The following is a 24,461-nucleotide window of genomic DNA, read 5'->3' as shown; positions in this document are numbered from 1 at the left end:
GTAGCAAACCGAGAAAGTGCAGGCACGCTCTTTCTTTCTCGGCCTTGTTAAAGTGGCAAAGATGAACAGGTTAGTGACAGCCCAAAACTATGGGGCTTATAGAGAAGGAAGATATGCAAGTTTAAGTTATGTTCATTAGCCAGGCATGTGGGGCACACTTGTTAATCCCAGCATTGGGAGGCTGAGATGGGAGGATCGTGGTAGGCAGACAGCCTTAGCTGCGTAGTGAGGCCCTGTTTCAAAATAAAGAATAAAAAAGAAATAGTGCTGGGGGTGTAGCTCAAAGATAGAATACCCCCAAGTTCCATCCCCAGTACTGCAACAACAACAACAACAAATTTATTATGTAAGTATTTATTCTTAGAAATTGTACAGGTATCCCAAGATTATTTACTAATTTCTTTATACTTTAAAATTATCTGAGGATCTTAGAAATTGTTTGTTGATACAAAGCATATAATAAAAAAGTGTTTGTTGTTCAATATCACTAAGCATTAAGGAATTACAAATCAAGACTATGAGATTACTTTGTACTCATTAACTGTTATTTACAAAATAACAAGTGTTAACATGGATGTAGAGTAGTTAGAACTTCTTTGTGCATTGTTAGTGGAAATGTACAGTGGAGCTGAATTCCTCAAAAACCTAAAGATGGAATTCCATTTGTGAATATGTACACAAACAAAAGTAGGAACATGAATAGTACAGCAGTATTCATAGAAGCATTGTTCACAAAAGCCAGAGGTAGAAGCAATCCAAGTGTCTACTAATACATGAATAAGATAAGCAAAATGGCACATATACATAGGATGGAGTATTATTCAGTCTTTAAAAGGATAGAAGCTTTGACACATGCTGGATGAATCTTGAAGATATTGAAAAAAAGTCATAAAAGGACAGATAATGTACTTACATGGTACAGAGACTAGTCAAATTCATAGAGACTGAAAACACGATGGTTTCCAAGGTCTAGGGACAGGCACAGATGGGGAGTTGATTGTTTAACAGAACACACATGTATTTATATTTAATGTCACTCAATTGCCTACTTAAAAATGGCTGGAGCGGGAGGCTGAGACAGGAGGATTGCCGGTTTGTGGCCAGCCTCAGCTACGTAGTGAGGCCCTCTGCAGCTTAGACCCTGTTTCAAAATGAAAAAATAGGGCTGGGGTGTAGCTCTGAGATAGAATGCCCTGAATTCAATCCCTAATACCGCAGAAAAAAAAGGATAAAATGGCAAATTTTATGTACATTTTAACTATAATTTTAAAATGTTTAAACATATTTGTCAGAATTACATTTTGGTTTAATAGGACACAAACTGACAAACTCCTGAGGCATTTTGCAGGAATGATGCTATTGTTTGATGTCAGTGAGTCGTTTTTGAAGTTTGGTTGAACTATTCTTTTCACTGGAAACCTGTGAATGATTTTTCAAATCCACTAATGTATTATTAATAAACCTAAGAAAAATAACTTTCTGAAGCCAGAACTTTTAAGCCAGTTTGGTTTATCCAGAGATTCACCTTAGTCATGTGTACTTGGATTCTTAAAATTATTTCTGAGCTAGCAGTTTCTGTAAGGAGCTTATTTTCTATGAATTTGGAGAATATTTAATTTCTATACATGTTTGTTTATCTCCATAAACCAGTTTTACAGAGTTCCTTTTAGGAGTGTAATTTAACAATACCATCTGGAGGTGGGAAGAGAATCCCCACGGATGAGGGAGAGCTCCGCTTCAGTCAGACGTGAGCACACAGACTCCTCCCAGGTCTCAGAGGGCTCTGCTCCTCAGTTGTCTGGACTCACAAGTGTACACATTGACAAACAAGGCCAAGAAGCTAAGGTTCCGGTCTTCTGTATCCAACAGAAACCGCTCTGCTCAGCAGAGACCACCGACAAGTCCCCTCTTATTACTCACTGTGATGACTGAGCAGGAATCAAACCAGAGGCGCAAGCTGAGGGGGGAGGGAAAGACGCAGGAGCCTCCGCAGAGCTCACGGGGCCTCCTCCGCCTCAGGAAAGGGCGCGCCCCTCCATTCCCGAGCTCCGGGACGTCGTGATGGAGGACCTGCAAAGTGGTTCAGACTGTGACTTCCATCCAGACAGTGCAAATACATGGCGAATGTCTGACTCAGTGGAAAACCAGTAAGGCGTTAACTGGTGAGAGAGCTTTTGAGGATATACAGATTTAGTAAACATTGAGATGAGATTGCTAAAGTTGATTTAAGAAAACAACTATTTATTGTCTTACTGGGTGGTAAACTGTAACTCTTGGGGTTTTTGTTCCCCAGCATAGAAATCTACAGGTTAATCTCGGTTACTACAGGGTTGTAAAATAACCCAGTCAATAGAAAACCAAGCCCAGAACCGCACTGAAAGAATTCCGTATGTTGCAGCATTAGCTGCGGTGTGATAGCATTAAGGGGTGGGGCCTTTTGGAAAGCCAAGTGTTGAGGATTCTTGTGCTCTCAGTGGGATTACTGCCTTTATTTGTGTGCTTGGGGGTACTGAAGATTGGTCACAGGGGCATTCTACCTCCGAGCCACATCCCCGGTCCTTTTAGTTGTTTTGTTGTTTTTGAAATGGGGTCTCATTAGATAGCTGAGGGTCTCTGAGGTGCAGCCCTGCAGCCCTGCTGTCTTGGGCTCCCGAGGAGGGATTACAGGTGCGCACACACCTGGCTGGGAGTCCTGCTCCTATAAAAAGACCGAGGGAAGCTGCCTTGCTGTTTCAGTCATGCGTGGGCACAGAAGGCACCGTTCACGGGCAGCAGGCTCTCACAACGCACGGAATCTGCTTGTCCTCCACCTTGTCCCCTCAGCCTCCAGTTCTGGGGCTGGTAGAGGTCTCTTGTTTACGAACTATCCAGTCCTAATGTATTTTGTATAGCAGCTCAAGTGGCACCTCTCCTGTTTAATAGTCATTAGTAATTCTTCAGGCTTGTTTTTAAAAACTTCGTTGATTATAATAGTGCATATTATTAAAATTATGGAAAACAGAAAATAAAAAACCCACTCATCTTTCTACTGCTAATAAATATATATATATTTCCTTGCCTTTAATATACTATCTGCCAGAAAATGAAGAATCAATTGCATTTGATTTTTTTTTTTTTTTGTAGTACTGGTGACTGAACCCTGGGAAGTTCTACCTCTGAGCTTCATTCCTAGCCTTAGTTTTATTTTGAAACAGGGTCTCAATCTATCCTGTTAAATCCTCTTAAAAGGCTTCCTCTTTGTTCTTTTGGGCCTGTTTGTTTTGGGTGTAACTGAGGTCCTTGGAGGGTGGGTCAGGAGACAGGTGCACTTTATCAGAGTGAATATGCTCCTATTTTGGAAGCAATTTGGCTGGATCCACAATTGGCCTATTAATATTGGTGTCGTTTCTATACAGTGCTTTGGTATTGTATCGCATAGCTCATTAATCACAGAAGCCGTGCCATGGTCCTTAACATTTAAGACAGCTTTCCCTTTGTGTAGCTAGAGGTGAGCTTTAATATGTTTTTTTGGTTGTTGTTGTTATCAGCTAACAACTGATATTGATATTGAGGAACTTCTGAAAAAATAACTTTCTTGATTAATTCTTTCACATATTCCAAACACTATGCAAACTGCAGACTTAAGAAAGAAAACTAGGTGCTGGGCGTGGTGGGCACACTTGTAATCCCTGTGCTTGGGAGGCGGAGACAGGAGGATCGCGCTGGTTCGGAGCCAGCCTCGCTGGCTTAAGAGACCCTGTTTCCAAATATAAAATAGGTCTGGGAGTGTAGCCCGGAGATAGAAGGGCTTCCAGGAACCCCAGTACCACCAAAAAAAGAAAACTAGTAAATTAAACCATCTTTAAGAATGTGCCATGCAGACTCCTTAAAACCAAAAGCAAAAGCTTGCCTAAGTATGCTGAAGTCCGCTTTGGTTGGTACATTGTCTTTTGTTTCCCAGAACTACCATTGAAGGTAAGCAGCAGCACGAGACCCTTTAAAAAGCAGACCTTGAAACTATTCAAAGCAGAGTTACTTTGCTTAGATCCAGAGTCAGAGAGCACACAGTAGAGGCAGGGCTCACAGCCAGGTGTTGGGGCTGTAAACCCTGAGCTCTAGTCTCCACCTTGCCGCCTGCCGACAGGCAGCTCACACTGCACAGGCTTCTCTTCTACCTGTGTTTTCTTTAAAAACAAACAAACAAACAAAAAATCATTGATAGCAGTGGTTCTTAAAACCATGGTCCAGCAACTCCTGGGGCTCTGTGAGCTCCTTACAGAGGATCCTCAAAGGTAACAAATATTTTTATAATCCAAGACACTGTTAGCCTCACATTCTCTCATGGTGTACAGATCTGTGTACAGAGACTTTTATAATGTCAACATGTTAAATGAAAAGGCAAATTTGAGAATCGGGCTGTTAAGATGGGCATGAAAAAGATTCATAAAAGGATAAAAAATAGTGCCATTTTCCCCACTGGATTGTCTTTTAATTTTGGAAAATACAGGGTTTTCCCCTTACAAACTGTATTAAATACCTGGGGTTGATTGTTACTTGTAAGTGAATTAATAGATACATATTTTAAAAAATCTCAATTTAAAAATATAATAGGTAAATATCTGTAGATGTAGTCCAATAAACACACTCTTTGGAGTGAGTCCTCAGTAATTTCTAAGTGTAAAGGGGTTTTGCGGCCAAGAAGTTTGGGACCTGTTGACTTACATAATGCCTCCGGTATTTAGGCAAGCATCTCTTTTACTTTCCCTTTCCCAAACAGTATGTGTTTGCTTGCATAATCTGTAATTATATCTCCTGCTGTGTTTGTGACAGTTGAATGTTGACAACTACAAGACCTAAGCTAAATAGGCGATTTAAGAAACACCACAGCCTCGCATAATGAAGCAGAATTCCGGCAGGGAGGCTTCTTTACAAATGGAGACTGAGTCCCTTTGAGAAGTCACTTAAGGGACTGTCGTGAGATGCAACGCTTTCTGACCTAGTGGGGTTGAAGGTGATAGAAGAAAATTCAGAGAGCTGGAGGGTACCCCTCTTTTTAGTTGAGCTGCATATGTGTATGTATTGTTTAGTACTTTCAAAAGTACTATGTGCCTATTGAATTCATACAACCACTTTAGAAGCAGTGTTAAAGTCTTCCTATTGCCTCTCCTAATCCACCTCCCTGGAAGAAGCCAAATTTTGTTTGAAATACTAATTTTTTTTTGTGTGTGTGTATGTATAAAACTGAGGATTTAACCCAGGGCCATTCTATCTCTGAGCTATACCCCTAGCACAATTTTATTTTTATTTTGAAACAGGGTCTTGCTAGGCTTATGAGAGTTATACTACTTGCTGAGGTTGTCCTTGATTGAACCTTTTATCCTCCTGTCTCAGCCTCCTAAGTACTAGGATTATAGGTGTGCAACATCACACCTGGATTAAAAATTAAATTTTTTTTTTGGTGGTACCCTTCTACCTCTGGGCTACACTCTCAGACCTATTTCATATTTTATTTGGAAACAGGGTCTCTTAAGCCAGCGAGGCTGGCTTCGAACTTGTGTGATCCTCCTGTCTCCGCCTCCCAAGCGTGTGGATTATAAGCGTGTGCCACCACGCCCGGCAGAAATTAAAGAATTTTTTAAATTCTTAAACATTTAGGATACAGGAATATCCAAACATGTATTTTCTGGTGTTGGGTTTGGTGCAGAGTCTGTGTTGCCCTTTACTTCGAGCAGCATGAGGGCCTGTGGCACAGGATCTGAGTTACAGTGAGGCTTATGTGCATCTAGACCTCTCCCCTCTGAGAGCTTTTTGTTGTCTGTAAGGCCACAATGTCAGTGAGACAAGACACAGAAGAGGGAGACAAGCAGCCTTCCTGCCCCCTGTCCAGGCGTCATGGCTCATGCCCATGACCCCAGTACCTGGGAGGCTGAGACAAGAGGATGTTAGGTTTGAGGTTAGCACTTCAAAATAAAAAATAAAAGTTCTGGGGGTATAGCTCAGTGATAGAATGCCACTGGCTTCAACCCCCAGTGATACACACACACACACACACACACACACACACACACACACACACACACACACACAGCAACCCCTCATGTCCTCAGCCTTTGCTTGTCAGCACAGAATACATTCAGCCACTTCCTGACCTCAGGTTTTCCATTTCAGTGATGTTTTCCATTTATGTTCACCCAGATGTGCACATAAAGTGCCTGTGTATCTTGTTAAAATCCAGGGCCTGACTCTGTCGATCTGGGGCCTTAGATCTGAGATGCTAGGTTTCTATCAAGTTTCCAGGTGATATAGATGCTACTAAATGGGGCTAAATACCTGAAGCATGGCGATTGGTGAGTGTCTTGAAAGGAGGGAGAAGTGCAGCCTGGTCTGCATGGGGTCAGCCTGCCTGTTGCCTCCTATACTTGCTCACGTTTATTGTCCTGACCGTTATTCAGATTTGGTTTCCACTCAACTTGGGATTCAGAATCTACTTGAGGAAATTCCCATTGCTAGATCTAACTTTAGCTTCAGGGTCGATTGGTGAAGCTTATTATCAAAATTCAAACCTGTGTTCCTTGACCTCTACCTGTATTTCTCCCCAGTACTGTTCCCAGTCAGTAGCTGACTAAGCTCCATTTCCAGTTTGGGATAAGTGATTTTAAGGCTTGATAGAGTCTTTCTTAAGTGGACTCTATCAGGTTTAAAAGTTGATATTGTGTGCATATTGCACAGGAAACTCGGTCTTTATAAGCTTAGGCTGTTAATGCCTTAGGTGGTTTTAGGAGTGCTAACAGTTTTCCTCCTATGGTGTTAATAAATAGTTATTGAAGAATGCTCTTAACAGTTCAGTTAGAGGAGCTGGGCGTGGTGGCACAAGTTTGTAATCCCAGTACTTGGGAGGGATAGATAGGAGGACCTAGGTTCGCGGCCAGCCTCTGCTACTTAGTGAGGGAGGCCCTCTGTAACTTAGTGAGACCTTGTTTCAAAATAAAGAATTAAAAATTGGGCTGGGGGTGTAGCTCAGAGATAGAATGCCCCTGAGTTCCATCCCCAGTAACACACTCACAAACACCCAGTAAAATTAGTGTGTTTGAATAGATTTACCAGATGAGATTATAATAATAAACATTACAACAATGGGATATACATAAAGATGAAACTTCAAATTTTGAAAAATGAAGCCAGGCATGTTAGCACATGTTTGTAATTCCAGTACCTGGGAGGCTGAGACAGAAGGATCATGGGTTAGCAACCAGCCTCAGCAACTTAGTGAGACCCTGTTCCAAAATAAAGAATAAAAAAATAGGGCTAGGGTGTAGCTCAGAGAGAGAATGTCCCTGGTTCAATCCCCAGTACTGAAAAAAATAAAGGGTTTTTTTTTTCTTTGCTGTTGTAGGGATTGAATCCTGGGTCTTGTGTGTGAAGGGCAAGTGCTCCTACCACTGAGCTACAACCCTAGCTTCCTTTCCCCTGAATGTTCTTAAACATACATAGAATAGTATAATGGACCCCTATGAACTATATCTTAGCAACAATTATCAGGATTTTGTTCGTCATTTTTTCATGAAAGTTTTTTTTAAATTAAAATAATTTTTTACAGCAGTTTTATAGTTTCCTTATTTATATCTTTTATTAATCTATATCTGACTGTTTTCTGTTGTTAATAACACAATACCAATGACTGGGTAAGTTACAAGAAAAGAATTTTTTTTTAAACTACTAGTTCTTATCCAAGGGCTGTATCTGGTGATGGCCTTCTTGCTGGTAGTCCTGAGACAATGCAGGACATCCCATGTCTAGATAGAGAATGTGAGAGAGGCCTGGCTAGATTGGCTTTTTCTATTCAACCCGTTAATTAATGAGTTGCAAAAACGGAGTCACTGACTCATAAGGGCAGAACTTTCGTCACCTCTTAGAGGTCCTACCTGATCCTATTCTGAATACCTCATAATGGGAATTGAATTTCAACATGAGTTTAGGAGGGGACAGCTGTTTTCAGGCCATGGCAGTGTGGTGCATTTGTTACAGTTTAGAGACCAATATTGATGCCTGCCTAGTTTTTAATTAAATTCTTATTAAATTATTAAAATAGTTTACATTGGGATCCATTCTTTATGTATTGAATAGTCTGTGAATTCTGTGTCCACCATTGCTGAATCCGTAGATTCTTTCACTGCCCTAAAGCCCTCTGGTACTGTTCCTGTTTCCCCTCTCTCCCTCCCACCATCCTCCGGCAAGTTCTGATCTTTTTTACTGTCTTCAAGTTTTGCATTTCTGGAATGTAATGTAGTTGGAATCGTACAATATGCAGCCCATTTACTTCTTTCTCTTAGCATTATGCTTTTTAGGTTCCTATTTGTCTTTGTGATCTGAAAGCTCATTTCTTACTGCTGAATAGTATTCTGTTGTATGAATGTGCCAGTTTGTTTATCCACTTACCTCTTAAAAGACATGTTTGTTGCTTCCAGGTTTTGTCAATTTTGAGTAAAGCTGCCATAGATATCTATATGCAGGTTTTCGTGTGGCTATAAATTTTCAACTCCTTTGGGAAATACTATTTGGAATTATTTTGGAACACTCACTTAATTTGTACATTAAAACAGGGAAAATAGTTTGATATGCCCTTGCAGTGGAGGGGTGCTGAGTAGTTAGTGAGGCCCTCCACAGCTTAGTGGCTTGTTCTTTCTATGAGATAGCCCTTCACTGTGGAAAGCACTTCACATTTGGGTTAAACCTCAATTTTTCACCTGAACTGAGGGACAGGAATAATGTTTTTGGTAGGTCACCTTGGTTATGACTGGACTCACAGGAGAATGCATCTGTGAAGTAAATGAATCAAGAGTAAGGACAATGAAGACTGGAAACTGAGAAGGCGATTGCGATTAGAAAAGCCATTTCAACCTGTTCATCATGTAGGGTAGATTTTCATTTAAGTTTAACAGAATATTGTTTATTGGGAATATGCTTATTGAGCTTATACTTATTCTTGATAAATATATTTTTGAAATTAATGAGTGGATGGATGAGCACACACATTAGATTTGATGAATCTGGACTCAGATGCTAAACTGAGGTCGTGGAAGACTTCAGATTTATTTCAGAGTCACCTGATTAGCTTTTGACTTGGAGGTTTTTGCCCCCCGCCAGACTCCCTACCTTACATAGCACAAGCTGAAAGCTACTCTCCCTCCATGTCACTGCAGTGGTTTCTTTCACGATTATTTTTAAAGAAAGGGAACTTCCTACAAGCCTCGGAGCTTACATTTAAAAGATCATTTTGGTAATGTTCAGTAATATATATGAACTTGTTTATTTCTCATTACATAGTTGGGGTATTCTGATTTCTGAGGCAGGTAATTAGGCTTCAAGTCCATTAGCCCTTCAGAGTATTGCTGTCAGTTCAGGTGTTCTGTTATATAGGATAATAATCTTTCCACTTTACTTTTGGTTAGTACTTCTATTTCGGATGTTCTCCCTAATATTTGGAAGCTAGGTAGAAAGAGGGCCATAGGAGGAACTCTAGACAAAGGAAGAAAATCCACAGATGAGCAAATACGGCGACCTGACTGAAGAGGGGACAGGAAGGGAGAAAGCGAAATCCCTAATGTACATGATGCACGTTCCCAAACGAATCCAAGTCAGTCACTCGGCCAAACATGAGGAGGGGCGAGGGGAAGGGGTGGGGATCGAGGAAGGGCTAAATGAGTGATGTGTCCACGTATGCCTCTACCATCTTGTACTCCATTAAGATGTATGACTACAATATACCAATAAAAGATTAGAAGATGACATAATTAAGGTGCTTTGAAGTATTTTAGATATTTGAAATAATTTTTGAGGTCATTACATTTCTTTGTGTTGAGAGGGCTACTAGTTCTTGTGAAATATTCACTTAGTTTTTGTTAAAAATAGTTATCCTGCTGCACTGTAAACCTTACGAGTTATTTTTCTTATCCAGCTGCACCACTGAACTTACTAACCTTCTTCTTCATCTCTCCCTCCCAAATTCCCTTTTCATCTTTTTGTTCAGTCAGTGTTTCTTCAAGTAAAAGGTGTTGCAGCTTAACATAGAATGTGAATGGGGAAGATGATGGTAACAGAGGAAATTTTAGGACTTATTAACATGATTGAAATAAAGGTATACTAGATTAAGTATAAGATTGTTAAACATAAGGAAAAAACTGACAAACCATTTGTTTTTGTTTGTCTCCTTTTTATAGGCAGAGACTCCCCCGAGCGGGCCGGAGTGTGGCTATGGTTCCTTTCACCAGCAGTATTGGCTCGACGGGAAGATCATTGCCGTGGGTGTGATTGACATCCTTCCGAACTGTGTTTCATCTGTGTACTTGTTCTACGATCCTGATTACTCATTTTTGTCTCTGGGTGTCTACTCTGCATTACGGTAAGGTTGCTGCCTCTTGCAGTTATTATAATGTGTTACATGGAATTTCAAGTAATTACTCACTTTATTAGATTTCAATATATAACAGTAGAAATCCTACTTGACAGTATAAGAATTTTTTGCTATAGGAGCCCTTTGTTGTATATTGGAGTTTACAAGTACCACTTTTAGAACTGCTGCCATTGTCTGATGGCCATAAGTGTATTCTAGTGTATAAGAAACCATTGTATTTTGTGGTACTTATGTTGTTTTGTTTATACATTTATTTAAGCTCCCCTGTCAAAACTACTCACATTTCTAAAATGTTCTATTACTCATGTTATTGTCATCACTATTTTATTTATATATATATATATATATATATATACACACACACACACATATATATATATACATATATATATGTATAATATTTTTTTACTGTTAAGTTATATTATTGTGGTATAAATGCATTAAAGCAATACTGGAAGAGTATTCATTAAAGAGTCTACTGGGAGAAATATAGTTACATAGTCACATGTTGCTTAAAGACAAAGCCATGTTCTGAGAAATGTGTCATTAGGCAGTTGCGTGGTTGTATTAATATCATAGAGAGCACTTAACACCACTTAAGATGACTTCAACATCACCAGGCGGTGTAATCTTCTGGGACTACTGCTGTCTGTACAGCCCGTTGTTGACTGAAGCATCACCGTAGGGTATGTGACTGAGTAGACAGAATGGAAATGGGGAATTTCTGCTGTCAGCGTGTATCTGTCTCTTATCAATAGAAGATGATTTCCCTTCTAGTCCATGTTGCAAATCATGTTGCAACTATTTTTAATGGTAAGAAGACTGGGGGTCTTCATGAAAATACCTCTTCCTGTTTTTATTCTGGTTTGGCCATAGTTCATGTAGTAGAGGAGGGAAAAAGGGTTAGAAATCGATTTTCTTTTGTTTGTGAACTCAGGTCTCTTTTTCTTCAATATTTTTCTGTTTTTAATTTCCATTCTTTATGTTTGATGGTCACATTTTCACGTCATAGTGATCAAAACTGCCAGATTATTTTTGAGTCTATTTATTAAATGATAAAAGTCAAAGAATATGTTTATTTAAAACAGTAATTTGTTTAAAAAATTTTATTGGTACATATTAGTTACACAGAATGGTGGGTTTCATTGTGGCATATTCATACATGACATAACAAATTTTAGAACAGATTCACTATTGAGTACCTTCCTTTCCCTCTCCCTGACTCCTCCTGTCTCCTCATGGTATCCCTCCTCTCTTCCTCTGATTCTTTCTGTCTCCTCATGGTCCCCCCCCACCCCGCCCCTGACTCTTCTGTCTCCTCATGGTCTCCTCCTTTCTCCACCTGATTCTACCTGTCCCCTCATGGTCTCCCTCCTCTCTTCCCCTGACTGTCTCCTTTTTCCTCCCTCTCCCTGACTCTCTTCCTTTCTTCTCATGGTCTTCTTTTTTCATGAGATCACCCTTCTTACATTTTTCTCTGTAACATCTACATATCATTCTTGACTTTCTAAGTCTGGCTTATTTCCCTTAATTCATGCTCTCCAGTTTCAGTTTTTGCAAGTAACATAGTTTAGTTCTTTATGGTTAAATAAACTCCGGTATATAGTTATCAGATTTTCTTTATCTGTTGACATCAACTGTTATGGTTTAGATTTAGAATGTCCCCTTGAATGCAGGCTGTGGATAACACAGCCATGTTGAAGGTGGACTTGGTTGCTGAGGGGCTTCTGGGTTTTAGGGATTATATATAGTCTCTTCTCCTTCCTCATTTACCTCTGTCCTCTGTGATGTGAGAGCATAGTTCTTGCCACACATGCATGCTCTCTACTTACTGTGCTATACTCTTGAGTTCTGTAGACTTCAGCTGGTCTGATATGGACCGAACCTTTGAAATCTCCAAAACCATGAGCAAATAAATCTTTTCTAAGATGTGTTGTGAGGGTTTGGGAGTCATAACAGTGAGAATGCTGACTGAAATACACACTTACCTGGTTCCATAATTTGGCTTTTGTGAATTGTGCTGCTATAAACATGGAAATGCATGTATCTTTAAAGTATATTGTTTTTAGCCGGGCGTGGTGGTGCACGCTTGTAATCTCAGCATTCGGTAGGCTGAGACCAGAGGATCGCAGTTCACGGCCAGCCTCAGCTACTTAGTGAGGCCTCCACAACTCAGTGAGACCCTGTTTCAAAATAAAGAATAAAAAATAGGGCAGGGGTGTAGCTCGGAGGTCAAATGCCTCTGGATTCCATCCCCAAAACCCGCCAAAAAAAAAAAAAAAAAAGTATACTGTTTTTAATGCTCTTGGATAAATATCAAGGAGTGGTATATCTGGATCATATGATAGCTCCATTTCTATTTTTTTGAGGAACCTCCATACTGATTTCCATAGTGGCCATACTAATTGACATTCCCAACAAAAGTGTATAAAAGTTCTTTTTTTCTGAGTCCTCACCAGCATTTATTATTATTTGTATTCTTGATGGTTACCATTCTACCTGGAGTGAGAGGGAATCTCAGTGTAGTTTTGATTTGTGTTTCCCTGATAGCAGATAGCTAAAGATGTTAAACATTTTTTTATATAATTATTCACCATTTGTGTTATTTCTTCTGAGAAGTGTTAAAAACCCCAATTTTGAATAGTGTGTGTGTGTGTACACGTGCAGTTTATATATTCTGGATATTAGTCCTGTGTTGGAAGAGTAGCAGGCAGAGATTGTCCCCATTCTGCAGGGTCTCTCTTCACCTGTTTTCTTAGCTGTGCAGAGTATCATTCCACCCATCGACTCTTGGTGTTATTTCCTGCATCGTAAGGAATCCTATACAGAAATTGTTGCCTGCACCTGTATATTGGAGTGTTTTTTCTCTTTTTCTTTTAGCAGTTGCAAAGTTTCTGGTCTTATTTCCAGGATTTTGGTCAATTTTGAGTTGACTTTTTCTTATAGGAGGTGGGCTGGGGCGAGTCTATATTTTCCATCATCATATGGATAGCCAGTTTTCCTGACAACATTTATTAGATAAGTTTTCTTTTTTCCAATGTATGATTTTGACACTTTTGTAAAAAGTTAGATGATTGTAGCTGGATGAATTTGTCTCTGTGTCTTATATATCATTGGTTTATGTGTCTCTTTTTATATTTATGTTTTAAAAGTACCATGATGGGCTGGGTGTGGTGGTGCACACATGCAATTTCAGTACAGGGGAGGCTGAGATAAGAGGATCAAGGTTTGAGGACAGTCTTAGCAGCTTATTGAGGGCCTCAGCAACTTAGGGTTGCAAAAAAAAAAAAAAATTAAACTGACAGTTCAGAGGTAGGAAGCCCTGGGTTCAATCCTAGTAAACCCCTCTCCTCTACACAAACACACAAAAGTACCATTATATTTTTATTGCTTTAGCTCTAAGATAATTTGAAATAGGATATTGTGGTGCCTGTAGCATTGCTCTTTTTTGTTACAATTGCTTCGGCTCTTCTGGATCTTTTGTTCTTTCGTATAAATTTTATGACTTTCTAGTTCTCTGAAGATGATTGTCATTGGTATTTTGATGGGGATTGCATCTCTCTTTGATAATATGGCCTTTTTCTTCTTTTTCTTTTCTTTTCTTTTTTTTTTTTTTTTTTTTTTTGGTGGTACTGGGGTTCCTGGAAGCCCTTCTACCTCCGGGCTACACTCCCAGACCTATTTTATATTTTTATTTCGAAACAGGGTCTCTTAAGCCAGCATGGCTGGCTTTGAACCTGCACCATCCTCCTATCTCTGCCTCCCAAGTGGGGGGATTACAAGCATGTGCCACCACGCCCAGCATAATATGGCCATTTTAACAATATTAATTCTGCCTGTCCATGAGCATGTGGGGTCTTTCCATTTTCTATCTTTTTTTAATTTCTTTTTTCATTGTTCTGTAATTTTCCTTGTAGAGGTCATTTACCCTTTTGTTTAAATTTATTGCTAGGTTGCTGCTTGTTGTTGTTGAGGCTGTTGTGAATAGAATTGTTTTCCTCATTTCTTTCTCAGTGGGCTCATTTTTTTATATAGAAAAGCAACTGATTTTTGTATGCTTATTTTGCCCTGGGCAAACTGCTACTTTGCCCAGTTTGTTTACTCAGTATAGAAGTCTTCTGGTAGTCTTTAGGATTCTCTAAGTATAGGATTATATCCTCTGCAGATAGGGATACGTTTTTCTCCTTCATACTTTCTTTTTTTCCCCCCTTCGTTTCCTATTTGTATCCTTTTTACTTTTCTCTTACCTACTTGCTCAGGCTAAAATTCCAGGTACGCCGGGCATGGTGGCGCACGCTTGTAATCCCAGCATTCAGGAGCTGAGACTAGAGGATCACGGTTGGCAGACAGCTTAGTGAGACCCTCTTCAACTTAGTGAGACCCTGTTTCAAAATAAAGAATAAAAAGTAGGGCAGAGGGTGTAACTCGGAGGTCAAATGCCCCTGGGTTCCATCCCCAGATCTGCAAAATAAATAAATAAATAAATAAAAATAAAAATAAAAAAATAAAAATTCCACACCCCACATTGAGTGTGACAGTGTGTGTCTCGGCATAGAGCCGTTGTCCTTCACCTGCTCTTCGCTGGTTGGGGAGCTATGTATTTAGTTTTCGCCTGTCTAGTTTAGTTTTGCCTTTCTTTTTTTTTTTTTTTGCAAGTTGCAAGTTGTTTTATTTACAATGTCAACTTTTAAAGGCTCACTAAAGTTAACTGGACAATAAGCTAGGTAGAAGTCGCTTCACAAAGGAGGGAAAGCCCAAAATGCCACTTTCTACAGAGAACCCACAGTTCAGTGTTTATTTGGAGTAAAGAAAAAAGGAACTTTCGCTCACTAGAAGACATTCAGCCATAGGTTTGGACTCTGTACTCAAACTACACATGCAGTGAGGACGCAAGGATGCGGGGCGGCTGGGGCCGCTGCGTTTGCTGCCACCGACATTATAAACAGCAGTGCAACTAGTATTCGGAGCGACCCTCGGGGTGTTAGTGTCAGGCACGCGTCACTTCTCTTCACACCACTGGTTCTCTTTGCGGACCTGGGCCTCCTCTTCCTCGGTGAAGTCGTTCTTGATGTTGAAGGTCTTGCGGAACTCCTCGGGAGTCTTCCCCTTGATCATGTTGGTCACAGTCTTGCACGTAACATCAAGCAGACCTTTGATGTCCAAGTAGTTTGCAGCCAGAATCAGTTCAAAGAGCGTCCCCTGGTCCACTTTGAGGAACTCCTGGTCCCAGACGGGGATGTCGTCCGTGCGCTTCTCTTTGTTCTCGTCGTCCTCAGGGGGAGGGGGTTTGTCCTTGTGGTGGGTGCACCACTGGATAACCTTTTTTAATATTGCTGCATTAACATTTGGTAGAGGAACTGGGTCATCATCTCCTTCATCATCCATCCCCAAATCTTCTAACATGGTCTTGATCGTCACAGATTGTTTGGCAATTTCTACATCAACTTCAAATATCTCTCCATCAGAACTCTGCAACTTAATTGAAGGCATGGTGCGCGGCCTCCGGGAATCGGTGGGCCCGAGGGTCGGGAGCAGGGCGGCCTGCGGGGAGGCGGGAGAGAGCGGAGGACGAGCCACTCCTAGTTTTGCCTTTCAAACGAAGCCCAGAACTCAGGGCTTTGCACTTCCTCTCCAGCCTGGACCTGCTGCCTCATGCGACCCTGTGTGGCCTGGTGTTTCTGAAGGGTTCTTAGGAGAATCTGAGGAACATCCCCGAGTGTCTGCAGCCCTGCTGTGGGCTCTCTCCCTGGCAAGGAGAATGGCTTTGTGTGTCCTATGGGAAGCGTCATGTCCTCAGAGCGCACAGTATACACCTTGCCCCACCCTGCTCTCGCTTGTCCTTGCTGCTCTGAGAGTTGCACAGTAGACCCTGGTGCTTGAGGTCTGGGCAGAGTAAACTGCAAGGCAGCATTTGGTGAGCCGGGGGCCAGCAATGTTCTAGACTGCCAGCTTCTTTCTCTTCCTGCTCCACCTCTCTTTCTTTCTCAGGGCTGTACCATTGAGTTTCATCTCCACCCCCTTTTAAAAATATTTTGAAACAGGGTGTCACCAAATTGACAAGGCTAGCCTTGAACTTTCGATCCTCCTGGCCTTAGCCTCCTCAGCTGCTGGGACACAGGACATACTACTATTTGTGGCCAAGGTTGCCAATTCCAAAGGGCCTGACTGCCCCCAGTCACAGTCCAGAGTTCCCAATGGGTTCATGCCACATTTCTTCTCCTGAACCTGGACTAATTTTTGGTCTGAGCCCAGTCTACCAAGTGGAAAACGGTGGTTCTTGGGGATACAACTAACAAGATAAAACGAGACAAGAAATAAAAATAAAAGAGCCCAGGGATTTCTGATCTTTTGCACAGATAGCCTAGACAGTGAAGGTCCTTTGACTTTCAGGGTGTTGTTACATACCTATAATCCCAGCAACTAGGGAGACTGAGGCAGGAGGATCACAAATTTAAGGCCAGTCTGGGCAACTTAATGTGACCCTGTCTGAAAATAAAAAATAACAAAAAGGGGTAGAGATGCAGTTCAGTGGTAGAGTGCCCTGGATTCAGCCCAGGCTAGAGCACCACTGTGTCCAGAGGTTCACTTCCTTTAGTGGTCTTGAAAAATGAGTTGCTGAGTCTGTAGAAGGGGAGGCAGCCAGGGAATTGGCATTGTGAAGCAAATTTGGGGAGAGTAAGCTACAAGCTGCCTGTTTTATTATTATTATTGTTATTTCTATTACTGATATAACATATATTGGTGGAACCTGTTGAGGTAGTTTTTCCTCAGTCTCTTCATTTTCTGAAGTAAATTTTTTTTTTTTTTTTTGCAGTACTAGGGATGGAACCCAGAGGCATTGTTCCTCAGAGCTATACCTCCAGCCCTATTTTTTAGTCTTTTTATTCTTTGAAACAGGGTCTCTCTGAGTTGCAAAGGGCTTCACTAAGTAGCTGAGGCTGTCTGAGAACTGTGATCCTCCTGTCTCAGCCTCCCGAAGGCTGGGATTACAAGTGTGTGCCACCACGCCCGGCTGAAGTAATCTTATAATCAGTATAGCGTTCTGTAGTTTTGTATTTTTATATTTAATAATCTAATTTGTATATTTGAAGTATTTGAATTTTACATCATGGGTATGTCACTTACATATTTCAGGAAGATGAATTTTAGAAGTGTCATTTGTTTAACATGCTTACTTCCTATGACATAATCTATGTTTAACATAGTCTGTGTTTCCTGGCACCATACATAGACATGATTAAGACAGACAGGGCTTCAGGTTGGTTGAAGCAGATAGTAAATTTGAAAACAGATAACTTAATTGAAGATACTCTTGAGCACTGTGACAAAAACAACATCGGTAGTGGTGAGAGGTGTGAGACCTGGATTATACAGTGCAGGTGGTCAGTTGCTAAAGAAAAGGCCTCTATCAGCAGGTGACACTGGAGGAGCCAAGCCACAGAAACATCTTCCAGTCATGTGAAAATTGGAGGGTAGAAGATCCAAGAGCCCTTAGTAGTCAGAAGGAACAGAAAAGTCCTGTGTGCTACGATCTAGGGAAAGACATACAGCATTCTGCAAAGAGGGCAGGGGGCGCTGGGGAGGAGCAGGTGGAGCAGGGCTTGGAGGTTATGCAAGTGAGGTTGGGTCTGTATGTGACATCAGTCTATTGGGGGCCTGGGGTGGTTACTTGATCTGAATAATATTGTAAAATGCGGTGCTGTGGAGAATATGGAGCTGCAAGAATGTTACAGGAAAACAAGTTGGGAGGCTACTGCTGCCATCCAGGGTAGAGACATAAAATGGTGAGTTGGACCAGAATAGCTGAGGTAGAGGTGGTAAGGGGTGGCCAGGTTTGGGGAGAATATTGGAGATAGAGTCCTCATGACTTGTTGATGGATTGGATATGGGAGAGAGGAAAAGAACAGTCAGGGATGACTGATGGATATGTGGGGAGTCATGGTGCCAAGACCTAAGGTGGGTGGGGCCAGGTGAAGGCGTGCCCTTGTGAGGTGGGTGGGGCCAAGTGAAGGCATGCCCTTGTGAGGTGGGTGGGGCCATTTGAAGGTGTGCCCTTGTGGCTTGGCGGCCTCTGTGGGGTTGGGATCGGTCAGTAGAGATATCGATCTAGGAGTAGACTGGCAATCCTCCCATGCTTGAATTGAATTCTTAGAATTGAATTCTTTAATCCTCACTCCTTTCTTCGGAACCTGCGACGGCTTGCTCAGTTCTGGGCACAATAAATCCAGGCACTGAGTCCGCTCAGGACCGAGATTCTCTGAAAGGTGGGCAAAGGCTTCGGTTGTAGTTATGCAGCTGCTTATCTGCAGTGATTTTTCCCTTTTTATATAATAAACTCCTTTAAGTTCGTGTTCATGGCGCTAAAAGTGGAGATTCCTCTTCGGGAAAAATCTGAAATGACTGACATGGACAAATGCCTCTTGTACAATTGACAAAGTTTTAATTTTCAAAACTGGTACTTATACCCTTATCCCCAGTGTAAACACCAAAGGACAATAGTGAAGCATTAAGTGTAGAAAAGATAAACAGGATAAAAGAAGATCCGTGGCATCACAGTTTAAGATTCGTCTGGGACCTGACAATTACAGTCAGACCCCTTGGCTTTTTGTGATTTAAATCAGGGTTCTTGCCTCACAGGTGAACCCTAGGGGACAGGGTCCGGAGTCCGGAAAGGCGGGGGTCACACCCAAAGTTCGTTTTGGAGAAATTCAGTCTTCTAGGATCTCCTTTAATCCTTTCAGAGTCTTTTGTCCCTAGGGCTTAGTCCATGCCCTCCTCTTCCTATCAAGATTCATAGGGCTGTGGTGAGGATTTGTCTGGTCCTGTCTGCTCCACCATCCCCTATAAGGCAATACTTATATTACAGTTAGTAGACAGGGCAAAAACATTATAACACAGGTGATTGGATTTCTATAATTGTTTTATGCATAATCTTGAAGCAGACTTTTGGGTTTTTTACTGTCCTGCTGCTGAGTCACAAACGGTAGGCTTTTGTTAAGTCAAGGCTAGAAAAGAGCTTATTAGCATCTCTTAAGAGGGAAGCAAATGGCCCAGATTTTACATTTCTTTGGGAAATGGAGCAAAAGGTAGAAATTTGTTTTTGCAGCCTCCCCTGCTGGCAGAGAGGTGCTGGGAGCTAATCTTTAGATCAAAGGACTTGCTGCAGAAAGGCTGAGAGGAATTTTGCAGCCCCTGAATTCTCACTGCCCTTTATTACAGCTGGAACAATACAGAGAAAGTCTGAGGGCTCAGACATTTTACTAGAAAATTTATCTTTCATGGACTCAACTTCTTCCACAGTCCTAATTCATGGGATCCCGTTTACATTATTGGAGCTTATTAGTATAGAAATCTAAGAGCAAGGAGTATTTTTGCCAGAGATGACGCTTCCTCCTCGGGGCTTGCTTCCGTGAAGCTTTTTGCCGTTAATTCAAGCGTTTCTCACGCATGCATATGCCGAGAAAGGACGGTGGCAGGAACCCGTACTTTTGCCGGCTGGCTCTGGCAAGGTTCCATCCCAGTACCATTAAACTGTAAACAAAGCTGCGGATATAGCTCAGTGGTTGAAAGCCCCTGGGTTCAATTAGAAAGAAGGAAGGCGCCAGGCATGGTGGCGCACGCTTGTAATCCCCGCACTTGGGAGGTGGAGACAGGAGAATCGCGCAGGTTAGTAGCCAGCTGTGCTGGTTTAAGAGACCCTGTTTCCAAATAAAAAAATATAAAATAGGTCTAGGAGTGTAGCCCGGAGGCAGAAACGGCTTCCAGAAACCCCAGTACCACCAAAAAAAGAAAAAAAAAAAAATGCACTGGATAGCCAGGTAAGGTGCTGCACGCCTGAACTTGGGAGGCTGAAACAAGGGAATTGCAGAGTTGCAGCTAGCCTCAGCAACTTAGTGAGACCCTGTTTCAAAAGAAAGAATAAACTAATTAAAATTGGGGAGGGGAGCTCAGAGGTAGAACTCTCCTGAGATCAATCTCAGTACCATACACACAAAAATGCACAAAATATTCCATTAAAAATTACATTTTTCTGAATTTTAATATCTATTACTGCTAAAGAAAAGAAACCCTTCAAGGAAAAAATGTAACGATAAATTTTTCTTATACTTTAGCAATGTCTTCATATTTTACTTAAAACTCCCAGATACAGCAAGCCATTCAGCTGGACAGCAGGGTGAAATTCCATCAAGATTTATCCAACATAAATTACAACCACTTTACACATAGGCGTTGCAGTGCAGATATTGATAGCTTCTTTGTTCAAGTTGTTCTTGCCTCTACCAACAAATAGAGGAAAGTGAAAATAAATGGTATTCTCTTTTGGGGGGAAAATATATATTTTTTGGAAAGTATATTTTAAATTTACATGCCAAGCAGGTGTGGTAGTGCACGCTTGTAATCCAAGCATTTTGCAGGCTGAGACGGATTGTGGTTCGCGGCCAGCCTTAGCTACTTATTGAGGCCCTTTGCAACTCAGACCCTGTTTCAAAATAAAGAATAAAAAAATAGGGCTGGAGGTTTAACTTGAAGGTAGAATGCCCCTGGGTTCAATTTTCAGTACTGCAAAAAAATAAAGACTACATACATATATACATATGTACGCACATAAAAATTTGCATGTTAGTATAGGGATGAGTTATGTACAGATTAAAAGAGTGTGTGCATGTAAATGGTCATAATTATAGTAATTTTCCTTGAAATTTATTGGCTCTTGTGGTTTCTAAAATTTGCTGTTTTTCATGGCTTGTCAACTTGTTAATCCCAGATTCCTTAAGTATTTTAGGGATTAATGAATAATAGGGCACTGTAAATTTGTTGAATTTTATGCTATTTGATATTTAAAGTAAGTGCTTGCCCCTATATATATATAGTATATAATCTGAACTTAGATATATTTATTCAAAATAATTTAAAAGGGTGTTAGGTATCTCTTTAGTAAAATTATTTTAGTGTGTTTAGAAAATTGTCTTACTTTCAAGATCAGATTTTTTATACTTAATATCAGATTTTATTAAAATCATCAAATTACATAATTTTTTTGAAAATTGAAACAAGTTAACTGTACCCTCACTTTCTTCCTCTTTTGGCAGAGAAATTGCTTTTACGAGGCAACTTCATGAGAGAACATCTCAACTCAGCTATTATTACATGGGTTTCTACATTCATTCATGTCCCAAGATGAAATATAAGGTAAAGTTGACTTGTATACATGTGTCTGTTTTCATTATAGAAGATGAATCTTTAATAAAAATTTTATCTCAGGGCACAGGATTTGGAGCTTTGAAGGAGGGATGATGGGTTAATGATGAAATCTCTTTGTTGCTTCAGAAAGTAAGTTTGCACGATGAGAACCACAGCTTTTACTTCTCTTTGTAATCTATCGTGTTATTGTGTGATTTAAGTATATTTCAGAATTTCCTTTAAAAAGGGGGTTTGCCGGGCGTGGTGGTGCGCGCTTGTAATCCCCATGCTTGGGAGGCTGAGACAGGAGGATTGTGCAGGTTCAAAGCCAGCCTTGGCTGTTTAGTGAGGCTCTCAGCAATTTAGTGAGACCCTGTTTCTAAATAAAGTATAAAATAGGTCTGGGAGTGTAGCCCAGAGGTAGAAGGTCCCTGGGTTCCATCCCCAGTACTACAAAGAAGGGGTGGGGGTTGACTCTAATCTTCAATGAAACTTTTCTGATGTTACCTGTGAGTGCAGTATAGAGCAGGGCAGAGGAGCAGAGCCTCCTTCTTGCCCTCCATGGTCACCAGCTTTCTGCTTTACTGAGTGTCCTGATTTCAGCTCTGAAGGTGCACAAAGATATGGGCATGAATTTTCCACCCAACACTTGTGGCCTAGATGCAGCTGGGGCATCTACCTAAGACTAGGCATATAGTGGTCGATTAGTGCTAGGAGGATGCAGAGGAAGGAGGGAGGGGCTCAAGAAGAGAAGCATGGTGGAGAAGCAGTGTCCAGGAGAAGAACTGTAAGGGGCCAGAGGTGACAGTGTGTGTGAGAGGCTCCTAAGAAGAAGTGTAGCCAAAGGTCGATGAAGGACTTGAAATTTGGTCTAAGAAACTGGGGCAATTTGGAGTCATTGATGGGTTTCAGAGAAATAGTGTAAATAAAAAGTATTAATCTATTCATATGCATAAATACAATTTTTAAATCACAAAAAATTTTAAAACATACTCAAAACAAAGGAAAAATGTACTTGTATCCCTGTGTACTCATTGCCAGCTTAGCATTTATTCATAAAACTTATTTTGTATATTTCTTCACCCCATTCCTTCCTTCATCACCTTTTGAATTGATTTGAAGCAAATTTAAGAGATCTTTTCATTTGAAAATATTTGGTGTAGCCAGATATAGTGGTGTACCTTTGTAATTCCAGCATTTGGGAGGCAGAGACAGGAGGATTGCGGTTTGCGAACAGCCTCAGCTACTTAGTATAAGGCCCTTTGGAACTCAGTGAGACCCTGTTTCAAAGTAAAGAATAAAAATTAGGACTGGAGGTGTAGCTTCAATGTAGAATGCCCCTGGGTTCCATCCCCAGTACTGCAAAAAAAAAAAAAAAAAAAAAAAAAAAAAGAATCACTGATATACCAAATTATTTTTTCACATGGGAGAGCCCAGGAAGAAAGAGAAAAGATGATGATTTCCCAGTAATGAAAAGCTCACTAGTGTTAACAAATATTTCAGTGTGAATAGGGCAGGTTCTACTTTACAAATAGGTACTTAGGAACAGACACGGTTCTAAAAGTGTGGCAAATATTATGGATAAATACGGTGGTAGAGGTGGTGTCACAAAGTGTGATACAATTTGGAGAAGTTGCTTAACTGTAGCCAGTCTCCATTTTTGCAGCTATAAAATGGGAGTGGTGTAGAAATGAGGTATATTATGTTAATGCCTGCATTTGGATCTGTAGGGGCTCTTAGGAAATCATTACCTGTCTGTTTTCAGGGTCATTGGCAAATGCACTGAGTCTTTCAGATGGTCTGTGCCATTAGCTAGATTTCTTAATTTAAATGCTGGGGAACAGGAGAGCCTTTGCTAGTTGATATCAGTACTCCCTGGAATAACACATGTGCTTATTAAAATAGCTCTTTTTAGTCAGATCTGTTGTCCAAAACTGTAATGTCAGTGTTGGCTTAAGCACAACTATTTTTCACTGCAATTTGAAGGTCTAGAGCTAGAGACCAACAAAAAAATAACTTACAGGAAATCAGTTGAACACTTGTCATTTCAAGGTAAATTTAGTATGTAAGTACAGTAATAGTTGAAGTTACTTTTCTTAGAATATAATTATAAAGCATTAGTAATAGGACACTTCTGGCACATTGAAAACATAGAAAGGTGTTTTTATTTGATATTAAAGGAAAAAGTAATATACTTTTAAATAGTTAAGAAATTTTTAATAACTAAGGCGGGGGGGACTTAGCAGTTATAAGTGTCTAGATGGGCTTTGTCCTAATAGCGCCTACAACTTATGGAGGGGTGTGGCTATTTATAATGCAGTGCCTAAAGTACTGCCGTGTGGCACTCAGCTGCACCTGAAACTAGGTTAGTGTTTTATTTGGATGTCTAGGTTTGGACATAGAAAGTTACAGTGTTCACTATATATTTGCCATAGGATGTAAAACAGATGGCAGTGTTTAACAGTGAGTCTGAAATTTACAAAAGCGCTCACTTTAGCCACTCTCTGTTCTTGAGTAGTGAGCTATCATGAAGGCATGCTGAATGGTGGTCCATCTTTATGTATGGAGGACCACGCGCTGGCCCAGGGTTCCAAGAGTGTAATCCCTGCCCTTCCCTCGTGCTGCCTGCGTTCTACTCCACTCTTCATGGCCGGGTCGCTTTCCCTCACCCTGGGGGACTGGCCTACTGACTGACCAGAGGGTGTCATGAAAGTAACTGCCTGGGATTTCTGGACTCAGGGCGTAGGAGGACCAGCATCTTTTGCTTCATCTGTCTCAAGCCAGCCATCAGGTAAAAGGTTCAGTTACCCTATTGGAGAGAGAGGTTACTGCGCAGCCAGAAGCCATTTCCAGTGTTTCAGCCCAAAGTTCTTAACTGAGCCCAAGATAT

At 40.9% G+C, this 24,461-nt stretch overlaps 2 protein-coding genes across 6 annotated transcripts in view; one reads left to right on the top strand and one right to left on the bottom strand.

The window, feature by feature from the left end:
* ATE1 (arginyltransferase 1) overlaps positions 1–24,461 on the top strand; it is a gene marked incomplete at both ends in the record, with an annotated part of 148,414 nt that overhangs the window by 50,063 nt on the left and 73,890 nt on the right. For all 5 annotated transcript variants that reach the window (XM_080694015.1, XM_080694016.1, XM_080694018.1 and 2 more), the window contains 2 exons: positions 10,197–10,378; positions 21,481–21,580. In XM_080694015.1, the coding sequence (XP_080550141.1) occupies positions 10,197–10,378; positions 21,481–21,580 (282 nt within the window). The remainder of the gene's footprint in view (positions 1–10,196; positions 10,379–21,480; positions 21,581–24,461) is intronic.
* On the bottom strand, positions 15,389–15,880 carry LOC308262130 (S-phase kinase-associated protein 1-like; the record flags this gene model as incomplete). Its single annotated transcript, XM_080694542.1, has 1 exon — positions 15,389–15,880. The coding sequence occupies one exon, from the start codon at positions 15,878–15,880 to the stop codon at positions 15,389–15,391; it is 492 nt and encodes a 163-aa protein (XP_080550668.1).

Source organism: Muscardinus avellanarius (genome assembly GCF_963383645.1).
Source record: "Muscardinus avellanarius genome assembly, chromosome: 4".
Classification (NCBI taxonomy): Eukaryota; Metazoa; Chordata; class Mammalia; order Rodentia; family Gliridae; genus Muscardinus; species Muscardinus avellanarius.
This window is presented reverse-complemented; position numbering and strand designations above follow the sequence as displayed.